At 42.5% G+C, this 18,451-nt stretch overlaps 1 protein-coding gene across 2 annotated transcripts; it reads right to left on the bottom strand.

The window, feature by feature from the left end:
- Positions 1 to 537: 537 nt before the first annotated feature.
- On the bottom strand, positions 538 to 17,135 carry gigyf2 (GRB10 interacting GYF protein 2). 2 transcript variants are annotated; one of them, XM_074688356.1, is made up of 29 exons: positions 17,021 to 17,135; positions 14,998 to 15,049; positions 14,652 to 14,814; positions 14,409 to 14,504; positions 13,606 to 13,714; positions 12,991 to 13,096; positions 12,853 to 12,893; positions 12,723 to 12,755; positions 12,418 to 12,594; positions 12,070 to 12,281; positions 11,830 to 11,968; positions 11,038 to 11,289; positions 10,767 to 10,939; positions 10,531 to 10,684; positions 10,248 to 10,414; positions 9,805 to 9,899; positions 9,485 to 9,613; positions 8,220 to 8,350; positions 8,037 to 8,137; positions 7,813 to 7,953; positions 7,560 to 7,718; positions 7,231 to 7,479; positions 7,025 to 7,147; positions 6,650 to 6,895; positions 3,855 to 4,057; positions 3,598 to 3,749; positions 3,300 to 3,493; positions 1,436 to 1,583; positions 538 to 1,346 (listed from the first exon to the last, which is right to left on the bottom strand). In XM_074688356.1, exons 2-29 carry the CDS (start codon positions 15,033 to 15,035, stop codon positions 1,279 to 1,281), a joined length of 3,999 nt encoding a protein of 1,332 aa, XP_074544457.1. In that variant the 5' UTR covers positions 15,036 to 15,049; positions 17,021 to 17,135; the 3' UTR covers positions 538 to 1,278. The 2 variants fall into 2 exon arrangements, with proteins under 2 accessions (XP_074544457.1, XP_074544456.1); XM_074688355.1 differs by having other exon boundaries at positions 539 to 1,346; positions 10,531 to 10,687.
- Positions 17,136 to 18,451: the final 1,316 nt, after the last annotated feature.

The raw sequence follows: 18,451 nt of genomic DNA, 5'->3' as shown, positions 1-18,451 counted from the left end.
CGTGATTGATTAATTGATAAACAGTTAGATACAGCTGGACAAATATATAGCACAAATTTTGAGTGACGTGAAAGAATTTACTAAGATTACTTATTAAGTACCAACTACTCATTACTGGCAGACTTTGACAAGAGCGGAAAATGGCTTTCTATTGATCTGAAAATCGTGTTATGAAGTGAGAAGTTGGACCACGAAAAAGCTTCATGAGGCATTTTTGGAGGAAGTACTGATACTATTTCACCTGAAATGCATTTCCACCTTTCTGTGAAAAGATTTGAATACTTCCTTCATCCTAAAGCAAATACCTCTCAATCTCAGTCAAATTGTTTTTTAAGCCTTTAAACACCAACATGGCTTCATTAATATCAACCTTAACAGATACTTTTGTCCCATCCCAGTGAAATGTGATTTGGTGTGACCAGCTGAATGCATGTGAATCAGATGAATTCATCACATTGGTGTTGTTTCTCAATACTTCCGACACAGCTGTGAACAGCCCACACATCAGACTGTTTTATTTCATACTGCAATAAAAAAGTATGACTCCAGCAGATCATTTTTATATATTATAATACAGATGCAGAATTGAAAGTTTATTCTTTAAACAGCCTAGTATTTTACAAGAAATAGATAACTACTTGGAACTTTTGAACATGTCCTTAAAACAGGACATAAGTGGGCACGAATCCTTGGGCTCTACATTGCCATCCTTATCCATGAACACCCAGCAGAAAACAGGGAGGGGGAAGAGAAAGAGGGAGGGGTAAAAGTGTGAAGAAGAAAAAATTCAATAAATAAAACAAAAACAATGGATATAATCTCTCTCACCTTTTCCCATAATGCCCCAACCACCCCACCCATATATCCACACTTAAAAAATCCTGTTCAAAAGAGGCCAAATTTGAAATCCATCGTCAGTGAATTTCTGCAACAGGACATAATACTGCTGACACTGACCAGCATCAAAGCCTCCGCGGACTTTTCCTGAAACTGTGGTCCATCGGGTAGTTGCTCTCTTAGCTCGCTGATGGTTTCACGAGTTGTTTTTCTCCAGTACATTTTGTCTCGCCGGTTTTCATCGCACTATGGGTCAGTGAGCAACACCACCTTCCTCTGAGATTTTTAAAATTTGAGAGGGATGACCAGCGTTAGTCTGAAAATCAGAGAACTGAAATTAAAGGATGTGGAAGCAGTCAGAGGGTTGTGAGAAGGGTTCAGGTAAAACAGCTGCTGTTCAAATTGGATACAGTCAGTTTGGGTTTGCTTGGCAGCAGTCCCTTAAAAGTCCTCCAGAGTCTCTATCTCTCCCATATTCAATCTCTCAGAAGATGCATTCACAGAGAAACCTGGGGGAAGAAAACAGAGAGTTATGATTAGTGGCAAAGATGTAGAAATCTGTGATATGATTTTGGAGCTGATGAGAGTTTGGTCTCACCTAGAAGGCTGGGGTCAGCGCGGACCATCTTCTGCTTCTTTTTCTTCTTCCCTGAGGTGACGGTCTCGAAGCGCTGCTGCTGCTGCTGGACACTTGTATGATTGGACTGGTAGAGCGAAGATGATCCTGTTCCACCCCATACAGAGTCCTGAAGAGTTTAAAACATCAAAAAAAAAATGTTATCACTGCATTAAATATGGTTCATGACACCTTGACCCTTTCCGATTGAAATGAGCTTCAACTTGGGAATAGTTAGTAACTAAGGAGGGCGTCAGTATTTTTAATCCTGTGCTAAAGAAAGAATTCTAGGGCAAATCATCGACCATATTTCAAGATACACATAGGTCCTCTGATAACATTAATCATGAGTAATGTCAAGTTATTTATTCCGTGCAAATGTGCCACACCAAAAAGTGACTTCAGGAGTTAACTCTAAAACAGCCAGAGGTTCCCAAGTAAAACTAAACCTGAGCGAACAGGGCTTTTGACAACATCAAATACTGTATTGACCTGAATATAAGACACTTTTTTTCTGTAGAAAAATAATGCAAAAATCAGGGAGGTTGTTTTATTATCGGGGTCAAACCATTGACACGTGGTGATAGTTGTCCAGGGTCGCTACACGACCGCAACAGCAGAGAGTGCCAGCTTTTTGTAAAGCCAGTGACCTCACTGTGGCTGCAGTGATCGCAGTGACAGGGGATGTGACGTAGAGAGGTCCAGAGAAAAGTGGACCAAAAGTCGTGCAAGTTAACAGACCACTGCGGCAGAGTTGTGATGCTAATGTTAAAGCTGCATTTCCACCAAGCAGTACAGGTTGGTTCAGTACGGTTTAGCACGGTTTGGTACAGTTAAGCCTGATCCCGTTTGTGTTTCCACAGTAAAACTGTGCCCTCTCGTGGTGGGAGGCGTGTAACAGCCGCAGCCGTTAAACAATAGCATGACGGTGTAGCAGCGCGGCACAGTTTACCCTGCTAATAAATCCAACGAAGAAGAAAAACGTGGCTTAGGATAATGATGGTCAATACAGCAGAGATGTTTAACAATTGTCAGGCAGACACAAAATATGGCCTTATGGAGTGTAATGTTTGAAGATTGCGCATCCATAAAGACCGTTTGAAAAATGCAAACTGTATAAGAAAAGCTTATCGTGGTACTCAAAGTGGCTGTTACCAAGAGACTGAAAAGAGGGTATGAGAAATGTAATGAAGGCATGCCCATTTCCAGAGCTGTCATCAGAATTACACATGAAACACAGATCTTAGTGATTGTATTTAGAGCCAGAAATGAAAGCAGCCTCTAAATATTATTTCAATGACTGTCTCAGAATTTCAATAAAAATAGTTACAAACTACATTTTTGGTTACCAGTCTTTTCTGAAGATTGGTCTTGGAAAGAGGGGGTCACTTTTAAAAGGGGTGGTCCTGTATTTGTGTCAATACGGTGTGGCTTTTTAAAGTCATCATAACGATCATTATGTAGAAGGAGGGCAAGACTAAAGGCACAAATGACACTCTGCTCTGTGTATGGTTCTGGTTTGGACAAACAACCTGATGAAAACTACATTTACAGATTGATGAAGAGCATAAATAACCAGAGTATTCATATCCCCAGAGGGAACTGCACAGGTGCTGTTCACACCAATACACAGGAGATACTAAGCACACCAAGTATCTATGCTTAGAATCATATCTGTTGGCTCCATCTGCTCACCCTCATCCTTCTCCTCCACCTGCTTAAGAAATGTGAAAGTGCTGTCAATATAACAAAAACCTAAACTAAAATCTGGCGTCACACTGTTGGACAGATTTCAGCTTCACTCTCCAGGTCTTTAAGTCACTGGTTCCACTTCGGCCCTGCTCACCTGCTGCTGTTTGAGGGCTTGTTGTTGGTTCTGCGGAGCTGCCTTCTGTTGGTTAGCGTTCTGTTTGGCACGACGTTCCAGGAACTGCTTGGCAAAGTCCTTGGCCTCGGGAGTGTCCCCCAGATAGGCCCTGACATAGTCGTGCACCTCGTACGGAGAGTCCACTTCTTTCAGGAAGGATGCAAATGTTGGAACTGGCAAGGAGACAGATGGAGAGGAACATTTTTGAGTTTCCAGAAATGTTTCATCAATATTTGTGGGTGGCATGCCTTAGCAGAACTTATTTTTGCAGTCTCACCATCCAGGTTGTTGGCTGTGTTGAGGGTGTGCAGGGTTTGCTCACACCATTGCATGAAGGTGTCCTGCTTGCTCTTGCTGACCCCTTGAAATAACTTTAGCAGCTTCTCCTCCTCTTCTACCTTCTTATTGGCTCGCCCACTCGTAGAGTTACTTTACATGGACAAACATAAACAGGAGGAAGACAAAAACTAAGTCAAGACTTGAGTCTTCCACACAGCTTTATTAAGAGGCATTTTTAGCAGTGTGAAGAAATACCTCAGGTTGGCGTTGCCTTTGTTGTTCTTTTGCGTGTTGGCCTTCTTGGTTGGAGGAGGTTGCTGGACTGCTTCCTTCACAGCTTCGTCCCAGAAGCCCATGTTGGAGTTGTGGGTGTCGCCCCAAATACTGCTGGAGTCTGAGCCCCAGTTGGTGCAGCTGCTGGTGTTCACAGAGCCCCAGACTGAGTTGCTCAGGGAAGTCTATGACAAGAAAGAGAGACAGTCATTTATGGTGCTGACAGTCACGATCTATTCCAACACTGATGCATCAGCCTTTGGTTTTTGATTCACCAGTATTGAGATCATTTAAGAGCTCAGTTTGATGTCAAATAACAGGAAAGTGATGGCTCTCACGACTGGAAAGCTTGAAACAGGGTGATGTTTCAGTCATTAGTCCTACTTTGAAATGACTGCTTGTTTTTGGAAGTGATGAAATACAATGAGAACAGTTGGCCACTGTGAACAAGTGTGAAGACCGAGTTGTGACAAAACAATGTGTAAGACCCCTCTTTCTAAAACTAAGAAGAGCCCAAATTAAATGCTAACTGTATCAAACAAAACTTTAAGACTGCAATGACTATCTTATTTCTTTAGGGTCTTTTAGGATGATGTGCTGCAAATTGCCAGAGGGGGTGTTAGGAACTACAGGTCCTGCACAGTACACACTGTAAGATTATAACTGGACCTAATTTACCTCTTTCAGCACAAGTCAGTAAAGAAGCTTTTTAAGGATGAAGCTATAAATGATTTGGTTAGATTCTCCTGTGGTGTGAGGTGTGTTAACTCATTGGCTGCCATTGATGTCTATGGATGTAAGTTTGAATACAACAGTTTCCAGCGTTTATAGTAGGGATGGGCAATGATTTTCAAATGATCAAATAGATCACCATCAAAAAAATTGGGCAGTTAATGTGACGATTGTAGTTTTATCCAAGATGCCAGAACTTTGGTGCGTCTATTTCACACAATAAGAAAACGAAAAAAAGTAAAACCGGTCGACAGGAACAGGAAGTTGTGCACGGAAACCACCTAAAATGACTTCCAAAATAAAACACGCCATGTCAAAACCAGAGTGGATTTAACTTGAAAACATCAATAAACTGAAATACTGAACAAAGCCAGACCAGGAGTCAACAGATTGGAGGATTTACAGTCAAAACAAGAAGAAAGAGACGTTTAAAATGGACTGGAAAGTTCAGAAACTCCTTCGAAAAAATTATCGAAAATGAGGTGCAGTGCTAACTCTGCAAGGCTAGTCTAGCATCTCACAAGTTGTCAACAACTATGCACAGCCATGTGAGAGCATAACCTGACACACCAGACGGACAATTTCATATATCCGCCACGGGAACATTTCACTCGTCCATCTGGGTAGCAGCTTTTCGGATTTGTTTTCAGAGGTGGGACGTTCAAAAAAATCAGCAGCTGGTGATTGGACGACCATTCTGATTGACACACACACCACAAACCAATCCACGGTGTGGTGCAGCTTATGTGTGCCGCTGCTGAGAAACAACAGACGAACAACTACAGGAACACGAGAAACAGTTGAGATAATGGCGGTAAACGACTGCTGCCGTTTTAGTAAAGTTAACTTAAGAATCAAAGGAACGCTGACAGGTACGAAAGTCTGCTGACGTCACGTCTGCTCGTCACTTCCGCTGCTCCCACAGCTCCCGCCTCTCTTCCCTGATTGGGCCGGTCAGAATTTAGCCGAGTGAAATCGTTGGTCAGTGGAGCCTGGCAAGATGGATCTGCAGGATTTCAGAAACTGAATCAGGCAGGTCCGTCTGCTCTGCAAGGTTAGTGAGAGCGAGCCATGCAGCAGAAAGTGCGGCGCTGTCCACAGACCAACATTCAGAGGTAAGCTTTGTCACCCAAAGAAGTAAGTTTGATGATCGATGTGCAGAGGATAACAGCGCTCTTCATCTTTGTCAAAGTGTGATGTTGGCAGATATGTATATGTGGGTGGGCAGCGGTGGCGACAGCAGCTTGCGAAGGGGGGGTTATTACTTGAAAAAAATTTCAAATATTGCGAATATTGAATAGTTCTTTTGCATGTAATGCCCATCCCTAGTCAACAAAGTCAATCATGCTTCTTAGTGGGAAGAGGCAGGGTCTGGCAAAGCTTTTCAATCAATATCAGGCGCATAAACTACTGTGGGTGAGAGCCATGCTCTCTCTGGATGAGAGATCAGCATCGATATGAGGAGATGTGAAATGATACCCTCCTGGGTAGTTTTGGTGTTTACATGGTCAAAGAGAAACAATATTATCAGGGTCTTGAAAGATTGGTCAAAATGTTCTGAAAACGGCCGGCAGCCAATGAGAGTTGGAGTGATTCTCCCTCTGATCAGGAATTCTGGTGTACGTTGAGAATGACATCCAATGATCAGGAAACAATCTGAATGACGAAGGAAGCACAAAAAAATTCCTGCCATGGCAACAAAAGCAACTGCAAAGCATAACTCACACCAAGGTCAGAAATAGAGAACTGACTCTTTGATCTGTGAGTATGTTTTTGATAAAATAAAACCACAACTGAACTGAGCTGAAGAGGAGATGAATGTACTGGAAAGCTTAGCAGCTAGGGATAACTGGTCCGTGTTTGTTTCCTCTAAAGTCTCATTTGTTTGCGAGAGATATGTTTTTCAGAATCTCTAAGAGATTCTTTTTGTGCATAAAGTGCTGTGTTGGCCTGGCACACACAGAAGGAACAAAACGGCTTCATCTGTCAATATTTGTGGTTATGTGCCAGTAGTCACTGAACATATCATAACATGGGTCACATACAGTTCTGGTTTGAGAGCGTATCTGCTGGGAGACAGGGTGTTGTTGTGGTGGCGGCTGCTGCTGCTGCTGATCCTTCCGCTGTTTCATCAGCTGGGCTTCTTCCCTTTGAATCTCCAACAAAGATTTGGTAATAACTGGCTGCTTGGCCACACTCCCCCACCCGGACAGCTTCGCCTGGGGCTGCTGAGCCTGCTGTAAGGCCTGCTGCTGCTGAAGCTTCAAGAGCTCCTGTTGCTGACGTCGCTGCTGTGGGGGTGAGGAGGATGACATTATTGGAATTAGTCAACAATAACTACTCGAGAGTCACTAAAACATGACAGCTGATGTAACACCCAGCTGTCTTGGAAATGTGTTTCCGGTGCTCCCTGCCTTTACCTCCTCCCGCGCTTGTCTTTCTCTCTCCTCTTCCAGTTTCTGGATCTCAGCCAGCGACAGGGCATTCTGATTCTGGTTTATGGCGTTGGCTGACTGCTGGCCCCACTTGGAGGAAGATGGAAGCTGAAGAAGGAGCATAAGGTGTTTTTTGCATCTTCATAAATAAGAATTTTCTACTTTTGCCGACTCATGGTGGGAGCCCTCACCTTCATCTGTGCGAGCTGCTGCTGCTGCTGTTGTTGCTGAAGTCTCCTGAGAGCCTCCTGTTGCTGCTGCCTCTGTCTCTGCAGCTCCTGCTGTCTTTGGGCCTCCAGCTCTCTCCTCTTTTGCTCCTCCTCTTGTTGCTGAGCCAGAGCAGCAGCTGCCGCAGCAGCTGCCGCCTCCTCCTCTGCTCGCTTCTCCTCTTCACGCCTCCTTAATACTTCAAGTTCCTCTTGCTTCCTGCGCTCCTCCTCCTGGTGAAGTAGTAAAGATTAGAGATAGCTCTAACCAGTCCAGGGGGATGGGGGGTATATGTCATGTTTAGTCAGCTCACCTGTTTGCGAAGGAACTCTTCCCGTTTCTTTCTCTCCTCTTCCTCCCTCCTCCTCTCCTCTAGTCTTCGGAGAGCTTCTTCTTGTGCCAGTCTTTCCTCTTCCTCTTTTTGTCTGCGCTGTGCTTCTTCAAGCTCTCGTTGTCGTCTTAATGCCTCCTCCTAAAGAATTACCACATCTGATCAGTCACAGTTTTATATACTTTGATACAGCTAAGAACACATTTCTCAGATGGTTCAAGTTTCAGTGCTTTACCTGCTTTTGCCGTGCCAGCTCCTCTTCTTCCAAGCGTTTGCGCTCCTCCTCTTGCCGAGCTCTCAGGGCCTCCTCCAGTCGTTTCCTCTCCTCTTCCTCCCTTTTGGCCCTCATTTCTGCCTCACGTCTCTCCAGCTCCAACTGTGAAACAAGAAAATAAAACAAAAACTGAGACTTTTAGAGGCACTTTGAGTCCAAAAAGAAAATGCAGGAACGGGGTTTACCTTTGCAGCCTTTGACTTCTCTAACTGTTGCATTTGCTCGATGGTTGGAGCCTGTGCCATGGAGTCTATGGGTAAGTCCCACACGCTGCTGCCATCCCATGCTTTGGAGTGAGTTTAAAATGATGCATTAAGATTTTTTCAGCAAATATAATTCAAAAGGGGAACAACTCAGTAGAGACTTACTGCTTGGGGCAGCTTGTTGGAGGTTTGGTGTACAGGAGGCCTGAGAGGACGGGTTCTGCATTTCCCACACAGAACCAGAGTCCGGTACAGACAAGGACCGGGTTACAGGAGGTAGGAGGCTCTCAGACGCTCTAAAAGATATTTGATAAAATTAGTGTTGTCAGGTGATTAAAAAAAATAAATCTAATTCATTACAGGGTTTGTAATTAATTAATCTAATTAATCATATTTTAATCTCATATCTGCATAAGGTCCCAAAATTAAGAATTTGAATTCCAGGACATTAAAATTACATTAAAAGACATTAAAAAACATTAAAAAATAAGGTGGGAATATATACAACACATTTTTAGGTACCCTGATGCATAAGGAACACATGAAAACAGTTTTATGGTTCTATCTTTACAAAATCTACACAGTCCTGCACCTATGATAAGCTGATTTTGCTTCTGTCACATTTTTACTGATTTGATTTTTAGGATGGTTTTTGCTTCTGTCACATTTTTACTCAATGTGGACTCAATTTTCACTGCAATATGAACTTCTATACTTCTATGAGGTCAGGAGAACCAGGGCTAAAGGCTAAAACGGTGAGGAACTATGTACAAAACACTTTATTCAAGTCTTGGATCAAAGAAAAGTGAAGTATTTTCATTTTTACATGCTCTGAACACACAAACTGTTGCAGAGCAGCCCCAAGCTGAAACATGACACAAGGAAGATGGAAGGAAATTTTCAAAGAATTCTTTAGATTTAAAAACAGGACAAATATTGATCATTCGGGGCTTTTTTCATGCAGTAAAGAGTGTAGAATTATCTGTTTTTTACAGAATTGAGCTAGAGCAAACAGTTGATTTTCTGCAGATTTTCAAAAAAGGACGTGTGAATAAACCAAATGTGGACAGCAGTCCCCCAAGAATCACTCTCGCTTCCCCCCGGTTTAAAGCATGTTGCTGATGTCATATGTGATACATTAAGGGACCGTCGGTAATTTGAGAATCTGATGATAACGCCGCTTTTTCCAAGTAGGACATACGGTTTGTAAATGCCAGACATTTGAAAATAAGTGCGTCTTTGAACGCCCCGCGGGTTTGGGATCCAGATTAATCTGCGTAAATTTTTATAACGCGTTAATTTGGGATGTAATTAATTAATCTAATTAATGCGACAGCCCTAGATAAAATACATCTTCAAGAACTCTTCAGTCCTTTCATGTCCATATACAGTCATTATGCCATACATGTATTGGTGTGTATGATACTGACCTTAGCTTGAGGGCCTGGTATTGCTGTAGAAGCAGGTTGATCTGCTGTTGGTGTTGCTGCTGCTGCTGTAGAGGAGCGGAGTTAAGAGCTGCAGCTTTCTGCTGGGCCAGAGCCTGAGCATACTGCTGCCTGAAGGGAAGGAACAAAGGAAGAAAAAAGAAGAGAGGGAGTCAGTGGACCATTTGTGTCACTCTGAACAGGATTCATATGATTCACTGTGTTTTGATGATTGCTTTGACAATTCTGTGGTTGAGATAAAACTCAAGGTGAACCGGCTGCAGAGTCAGAGAAAATAAGAACGGCTGATGGAGCAGACATACCTGAGGAGGTACTGATACTGGAGCTGCTGTAACTGGTATAGATTGAGAGCGGTGAGCTCTTGCTGCCTCTTCAACCTCTCTTGATCACCATCCCCCTGCATTATGGAGAACACTCATGATAAATCTCAACAAAGACATGGTAACTGTGATGACACCAAGCAAGGACTTGGATTTCTGGACTGAAATCCCTAGAAGTGTCTTTAGCAACAAAAAAAAACACATGTAAAAGGGTTTTCTGCAGACAGCAGAGGCTGCAATTAACACTGAAAGGTGCCTCTTCTGCTCATGAAAATATTACATGAGGGATCCCTCTGAAAGCATCTTACTGGTAAAAGAGTGGACAGGCACACCACCTAGAGGCCAGAATTAGTAATAGCGACTGGCGCTGATTGTACAGCAAACATTTAAATAGTCTTACACAGGTTACTGAAACAAACACACACCTGTAGTGGTGGAGGTGCAGGGCCTGGAGTGAATGGTACCCTCCCCCATATCTTCATAATCTCTCCAAGCGCCTGAAACACTTCATCGCAGCCTCTTTTGACAAGGAGAGACATTGTGAAGTAACCCGCCTGGAACCACTCCGCCATCTCCTGGTTACTGAACGGACCTGTGAGGGGAACAAAGAGAGGATGAGTAAATTCAGGCCCAACACTAGTGTTCAAAATATATAAAAAAGAAATCTTGGGGTTATTTTTGGGCATGTGGGACATCTCTGAGACTCACCCTGTATTTCCCCTTGGGGGTCTTTGTAAAACCACTTGAGAGCAGCCTCATGGGTGAGTGGCAGGCCTGCAGGTTTAGGTTTCTCTGAAGCCTTTAATGTGAGCCTTTCATCGTCCACCACACCATCCTGAAGGTACGCCACCATTTTCTCTGCCTCCTGTGTCAAAGATAAAGAGAGCTGAAGAGAGGTTTTCCTCTCCCAGAGAGATTTTGGTGGTCAAAGTGAAGTCATTTACCTGCTCAAAGTGTTTCAATCCCTCATCTTCATCGGGGTCATGTGGCACAGCTGTGGGCCTGCCAATTGGTGCCAGAATACCAGAAGAGAAGGGTAGAGGATTGTTCATCGCTACAGGAACCTCCATGGGCTTTGGCTGTGGTAGCTGGACAGCAGGCGAGGGAGCAGACACTTCTGTAGATCACAAGATTTCCATGAGCACATACAGGGCATGCAGAAACCTGCTGGCTAAAAACTCTGATTAACAGGAAAATGGGACACAGAAGCCCCACCTGTTCGTGTGGTTGAAATGTGTGACATGGGTAGGCTCTCGAGCATGCTGTTCGACATGGGGATGTGCAGGGGGACTTTGCAGGGCTCTGGTGGTAGCTCCAGGGGTGGCTGCCGTTCAGCTGGCCTTTCAGGTTCTTCTGTTCGGCTGGGTTGGCTTTGGGAATGAGACTGTGCAGGAGCTGGGGGTTCTGAGACTTGGGGAGCAACAGGTGCAGGGACAGCTGGGGCCTCCTCTGAACTTCTGAGCAGCTCTTAAAAAAAAACAGATAACATTCATGAGAATGCCCTTGGCTGGAAGACCCACGGTCCTGACTTAGGTGATTGGCAAGTTCTATTATCATGCAGATTTCAAACGATGCCTAAAGCTCATTTTACAAATAACATCTTGAAAGGCTAAATTTGGGAGTCCTCTTGCATACAAACACTTGTGTCACCAGCTCGTTTTAAATCAAAATCACGGGAATTTGAAAAATTTTTACAACCATGATCTCAAAATGAAAAGTTGTGACTCGAGTGTCACTGGGCAGGAAACTAAATTAGCGTCAGTGCTGCTTTTCTGTAGAAAAACTATCAATCAGATCAAACAGTTCAGTGGCAGATTTAGATATTAAACAAGAAAGAAAATCTCTAAAAAGACTTAAAATTTGTGTTCAAGCACTAAGTTAATTTGATAAATACATGTACACGATAAAAATAAGTATGATTACTTCTAGTTCAATAATGAGTGCGACAAAGAGAAAATAACAATAATGAGTCAGTAACAAAAACTGACAACCGTTATAGCGACTGACCTTTTCGTTCAGCATCTGTCTCCATTTCTTTGGTCTCCTTGGGTAGATTGTCCTCCTCTTCCTCCAGGCCCTCTTCACACTCTTCCAATGGTTTGAAGTCGAGCTCTGCCTCCTCCAGGATTGGCTCCTTGGAGGCTTTCTGCATTTATAACAAAGCACACATTTAGAATGACGCAAGGATTAATTATTTAATTTTAAAGATTTTTGGAAATATTTTTTTTTCCAAAGACTTTGCCTCACCTTGAGTGATAGAAAGGCTCCTGATGAGTCAAAGGTGCCCGCCTCTTCGTCTGCATCCTCCAAACACCACTCTGGCAGGGCGTCCCTCTCGTCCTCCAGGCTGCCACTACCCGACCGCGGCCTCCTGTAGCCCCGCTCATCTTCTCTTGCGTCAAATGGGAATCGACGGCGCTGATCTGGGTGTTCCCGCCACCCTGCTGACCGAGGTCCATCTGGGGAAAACAGGAAGCATTCTCTGTAACTTGTAGAAAAAGGCTGTACAAAAGTCCTGACTGGACACCACTCACACCTTCATCAGAAATTATTCATAGACAGATGTTCTGCTAATGTTTTCAGTGCACTGCCAACCTGGGCTTGGAGGGCACCACCGATCACCGTCCCGTCGAGAACCTGCCAGGCGCCAGCCCCCGTCATCATCCTCCCCATTTTGATCGTCACGAGAAGAACGCCAGTTCTCACTCTCTGAGCGTATGAAGTCATGCTTCCTGGGTACGCCTGTCCCCACGTCCTCATAGTTGCCACGAACTGCAAAGAGTACAGGTCGGGGGTTAAACATCACTGACGTAAAACACAGATAAGCAAACTTGATGGTGTCAGTTGACTAAAACCTAGTCCACTTTTCAATCATTGATTTTCTGATAAAACCCACTTACTGTGATTCATCTGAAAATGTCCAGGAGCAGGCTCTAGAAGAGTCACAGAGCAACAAGTCGATAAGTCAGAGAATCAGCTGATTAATACTTCACGTATTGATTATTTGAGCATACACATTTTAACACCTACCTGGCTCTTTTCGACCTGGCTTTTCAAACCTTCTGTCTCCCCTGGTGAGATAACCCCATGTTGTGTTAAGGTGGGACACAAAGCTGAGTAAATTGCTCAATTGAAATATTTCAAAAGCAGCTTTTATATTTCTTCTACCTTTCTTCCCAACTTTGGGAGCGATGCATCTCCCTTACTCCACGACCAAAACCTTCCACATCATCGAAACTTCTTTGGTAAAACCCTCCGTCTCCTCTTCCCCGGCCTGAAAGGAATCACAAGTTTAAAAAATGACTCAAGAGGTCTGCATGCTTAAAGTGGTGTTAGGTGGGATATCTTTCTTTTGAAGACAAGTAACTAAATGAGGCAGAAACATCTGCAGAGAGTTGCACAAAACATTTGAGATTTTCAAATTTATATAATCAGCAAGTCACAACCCATTGGAGCAGCAACCAAAAAACAAACTCTAATTCTCAAAAAGATTATTTGACTATCTGCAAATTGAGTGACTTGGTAAAAGTCTGCCCGAGACTTTTTTGGTGGTAGAAGAGGAGAGAGAAATGAGAAGAAACTTTGGACCATTAAGTTGTCCGCTTCCTCACATGTTCATGCATTACTGCATTACCTGCTTATATGAAAAGCATGGTCCAGTTCACACCACCACGCTGCAGTTTCATTTACCTGTCAAGTCCTGGTTGCTGTTTTGGATCTGGCATTTGGGCTTAAAATTAAGAGGAAACATGAAATAAACTGAAATTCTTGCTCATTTCCTACCTCGACCTCTTGAGGTACTTCGGCCTCTTGCTGCCCCTGCTATCGGACCGGCTCCTCGCCCTGTCAGCCGGAGTACAGCTGCACTGTTTACAGACATGGAAAAATTTCTCTGCAAATACAAACAGGAGAAAGGGAGGGAGGGATAAGGGGCCAAAAAGCACTGTCAGCTCTTTTGTTGCACTAACAATTTATTTGGTAGTATTTTAAAACAGTTATGATTAAATATCAAAAACATTTTAAATTAATGTCACACTTATTGTTGAAATTTACTTCGGTATGGTTGATATATTAGATTTTCTGATTTTGTAACTTCTTAAGATAAAGACGGGATATGACCAAGCGGCAACCTGCGGTCTCAGAATATGAGACAATGCGGAAGCGCTAAAATCTGCTGTTCGTCGAGTGTTCGCTTGAGGCTGGCTCCGGAAGTAGTGGAAGTCACATTCACACCAAGCCAAAAAAGCCATTTTCAAAGCAGAAATAAACCTATCTACAGCCAGGTTCAAAAAACGTCTCCTGTCTGAGTCGCTAATTTTACTACCAGCACCCACTGTACGGGGGGTGAATTTTTTTTCAAACTCGGCCGTTCAGATGATATTAAGATCGCGAGCTCCCCCAATAAGAGGCACAGCTGAGGGTCATGTGATGGCAGGAGCCCTATGGCTGTAGGCGAAGCCCTTGCCACGACCAATATGGCCTCTATAGCCAATGTGCTTCATTTTCTGTTTCAGAAACAGACGGGTGACGTCGGCGAGACTACGTCCATGTTTTACACAGTCTATGGATATGACACAAATTTCTACCTGTTCCTCCTCTGTAAAAGACACGAGTGCCAGAGGCGGCAAGGGCTCCTCTTGCAATATGGGCAGGAACTCCTTATCATGTAGGTCTATAGGTATCTAAAGGACAGAAATATACAAAAACAAGTGTTGCTGTTATTGTGCATGAGACTTAATGAAGAAAAAAAGATAAAAATAACAGTTGGTGTGCAAATCATAATGACTACAAGGGAGTGTTACAGATGCAGATATTACAGGCCTACAAACCTTGTTATCCTTTACATAAAGTGCTAACATTTCTTCTCTCCCGTAGCGATAGTCTGCAAGTTTATACTTTGGCAACGCAGGTGAGAGGGGTGGAGAGGCAACAGCACAGCTGCTTCCACCACCACCACTGCTGCCGCCACCACCTCCAGACAGGGCGCGGAGCCTGGAGAAAGAAAGGACAGTATTAGCATAGAAGCAGAATGGGGGGACAACAGTGAAGACAAGGTAGCAAGTGGCACGTCCCAACATGTATGGAAAAGATACACGGAGCCACAACACAAAACCAGTACCACAACCTACAAAGTAACTCATCAGCTTAATCTTTAATTTATGTCAGTTTATTTACCATTCTGGTCCAAAGTTAAGTGTCTGGGTTTCAGCCATTCTTCCTTGAAGTTCTACAAGTATGAAAAAGTAGTTAGAGTACAACAGTGCTTCTGCTTAAGATCACAGTCAGAAACAGATGAGTGGACAACACAACAATAAAATTAAACAGAAATGTCAAATCAGATTTGTTTTTTTCTCTGTGTAGGTTCATTCAGAAATACTTCACAGATGTAATATTTTTATTTTGTTCTTACATTACTGACCCAACTTTTAGCTCTATTGCGGTACATATTTAAATAGCGCTATAGTGTGTGTGTTTTGATTGTGAAAACACCATAAGCTTTTGAAATATCTACCAGTATGTCTCACAAGAATACATGTCTAAAGATACCAGGACTGGGGGCATTGACTTTTTTTACCAGTTCAACCATTTCGTCAATCCTAACACCTAATTAATCAGTTTATATCTAAAAAGACACTATTCATTAGTTTTGTTTGCACATACTTTAAGTAGGCAACAACTTGGAAAATATACTCTTAGTTTTGTGAAATGCTTCAATGAATTCCTACTCCAGATGATATACAGCCCATCCCATAACCTCACAGCCAGTGTACAATTTCAATCTGCTTAAGCTATTTTAGGAAGTCTCCCAGCCTTCAAGCAGGGTATGTCAGACACCTGTAATTGACAACGGAGGTTGACTTTACTTCGGCAGCTAAACATAAATAAACATCCCTGGCCACTCAACGGTTGCAGTTTGTTTTTAAGACTTTCCTACTCTCAATACTTCCTCTAACACCAAAGCCAAAAAGAAAGGACTAACTTCGTTGAAAGCGCCCTCGAATACGGCCACAAAGGGCGACAGTACGCTCACAATACCACTGACCATATGGGAGCAGGGTAAAGCCACGTGTAAGTGTGTAGTTCACAGCGCAATATATACAAGATAGCCATGTTTGAGGAAACTGTCCTGCACGGAATCCAATGGAAACTAAACGACGGAAATGAGTCGACATTAAGTTATGACAACTTTGAAATGACCATGTAGATAAAATCACGTCATTCTGCATTAATTTATACACCTCATATTTGAGTTTTTCACGCGAGTGAAATGAATTATTTGAGCTGAAGAAAAAAAAACCTGTACATTATGCCCCTGTTAAGTTGTCTGGGCAGTCCTATGATACATTTGGTCCAAAGTGTTGCGTTATCATAAATCTATCAGAAAATCAAAAGAAAAAAGCCAACTACATATAACCAATCGACCCTGCGTGTTATTGTAAATAACGCTTGAACCCTGCATGAGTTCTCAAAGTGTTTCGTTTAAAAGTTTGAAAGTAGCTCACACAATTGGCAGTTACCAACATTAAATAAGCTAAGGTATCAGAGTAACCAGTCAAATTAACAAACGAAGTGTTTAAGCCAGTAATGTTAATATAACAGTTAACGTCAACTGACGCAGTACCGATCATTTTTGATATAAACAGTTGAGCTTTGGATGTGCTAATACATGGCAGCAGAGTTGTGGTTAGTTAAAGTACCTTTTGCTACACACTGGGAGATGATCAGGTAGCCAACGGTGGCTTTGCTAGCGCGTTAGCTAGCTAACAGCGTTGAACACAAACGTTGCTAAATCGTGCCTGTCACGCTTGGACATACACCTACATATAATTCGACGCTAACAGATTATATTAAAATAAAAGACACATTGTCACATATTATTCATAACAAGTGAAACAGCCCCCTGGCATAAGTTAATCCCTAGCCTCAACACTTGTGGCTAACACGCTAACAGGTTGGCTAACTAGCTACATGCGGCCTTCTAGCAGCCGCAACAAAATTTCCTGTCAACACGCCCCGCATTTCACACGCCCGGGCCCGCACACAGAGACACGAGAGTCCGATGCTTTAAGGCCGAATAAACATGGTGGTTTAACAACTGTCTCAGCACCCAGCTCTTCAGAATAAAGCTCCCCGACGTGGCACTTTGCTTAAACGTGCCATTTTTCTTGGCTAGTGTATTAAACTTTGGCTGTCTTACCTCTGCTTGTTCTGACAGCACAAGGTTTGTATGCGAGTTGTGTGGCTCTCTCTGGGCTCTCTCTCTCTCTCTCCGTTTTCCACAAGATGGCTGAGAGTGGGTCATGTGACTACAGATAAAACCCGTATGAATACCGTACAAAGATATGCTGACTAGTACATTTTCACTTACTGAGTTTACTATAACAACCAGATAAGGTGAGCCTGTTTTATACCTTAAATTAGAGCATATGGGTGATGCCACGTTGACTGGTTTTTATTGCAATCAGTTTTTATTTTTACTGTAACTTCTGACACCGACTTTAGGAGGCTGACACGGGCCTTTACACCACTTCTCCACTTCTACCATTGCACGGTAACATTCGCATTCAGGTCTCGTTAAAATAATTTGAAAATGAAACTTTAATTGTGAAACCAAGACAAGATAATCCTTAATTGATCCCAAATGAGGAAATTTACAATATTACAACAGCAAAGTGTATGCAAACAATATTACCATAAGAGTACATTAAAATTTATATGAAACAATAAGTGTAACCTTGAAAAAAAACAACAACTTTTAATTACAAAAAATGTGTAAAATACTCATAAGTGAAATTACTAATTACGAAACAAGGCTAAAATGTGTATGATACTGTAAGATGGTGAATGTTTGTTGCCCATGAGGTTTGGGCCATCATAATAATTGAACCAATCATAAAAACAACTGTTGCACGTTTAGAACACAGAGGGTTGCATGATTTTCATCATTATTATTGACCAAACCTGGAAAGTTGGCATTTGTTATTTTATCATTAATCAACTAAAACTCTTCTAAAAAATTTCAAAGGCTGCTTGCCTTTACTTAATGTTACCTAATTTAGCTTTGAGTACTAAAGAGGGAAATTAAACATTAACTCATCAATATCAATATCTGGTATGGCTCCAACAAAAGTGATTTATTATGTAAATCCTGTGCATGTGCTAAAGCTAAACTGTCCTACATAATGCTATTTTGGGACATGTTAATTCCAAGATAGAGTCAGCTTTAGCAAACCTCTTTATGTATTTACCCCACAGTTTTTCAGGTAAATTACAGATTAAGTAGCAACAGGATGACAAGATTTTCTATAAAAAATAATCTTTTCAAGGGTCACAGGCTCGGCTGTAAGTAGCATGAATATTGTCAGACGTTTGGCCTGGTTAACTTCACATGACAGGTTCTGAAAATTGTTTGACACATCTTTTTCAATGATTTTTGATAACGTTGGGAAGTACTGGTAGTTCAAATGGTTAAATTAAGCGTCCCCATCAAAATACCACTGCAAATGCCACCACCAATAGTTTTTATTTGATTGTATCTCTTTGTGTTAGATCATTCAACACAATGACTAAACCTCCATGTCATTTTTTTTATGTCATAACAACATGTCAGCAACACATCAAGACTGCT

This window comes from Halichoeres trimaculatus, unplaced genomic scaffold, assembly GCF_033239565.1.
Source record: "Halichoeres trimaculatus isolate MK-OKI-2021-1 unplaced genomic scaffold, fHalTri1.1 fHalTri1_scaffold_15, whole genome shotgun sequence".
Taxonomy (NCBI): domain Eukaryota; kingdom Metazoa; phylum Chordata; class Actinopteri; order Labriformes; family Labridae; genus Halichoeres; species Halichoeres trimaculatus.
Note: the sequence above shows the minus strand (reverse complement) of the source record. Positions and strands in the feature narration are given on the sequence as shown.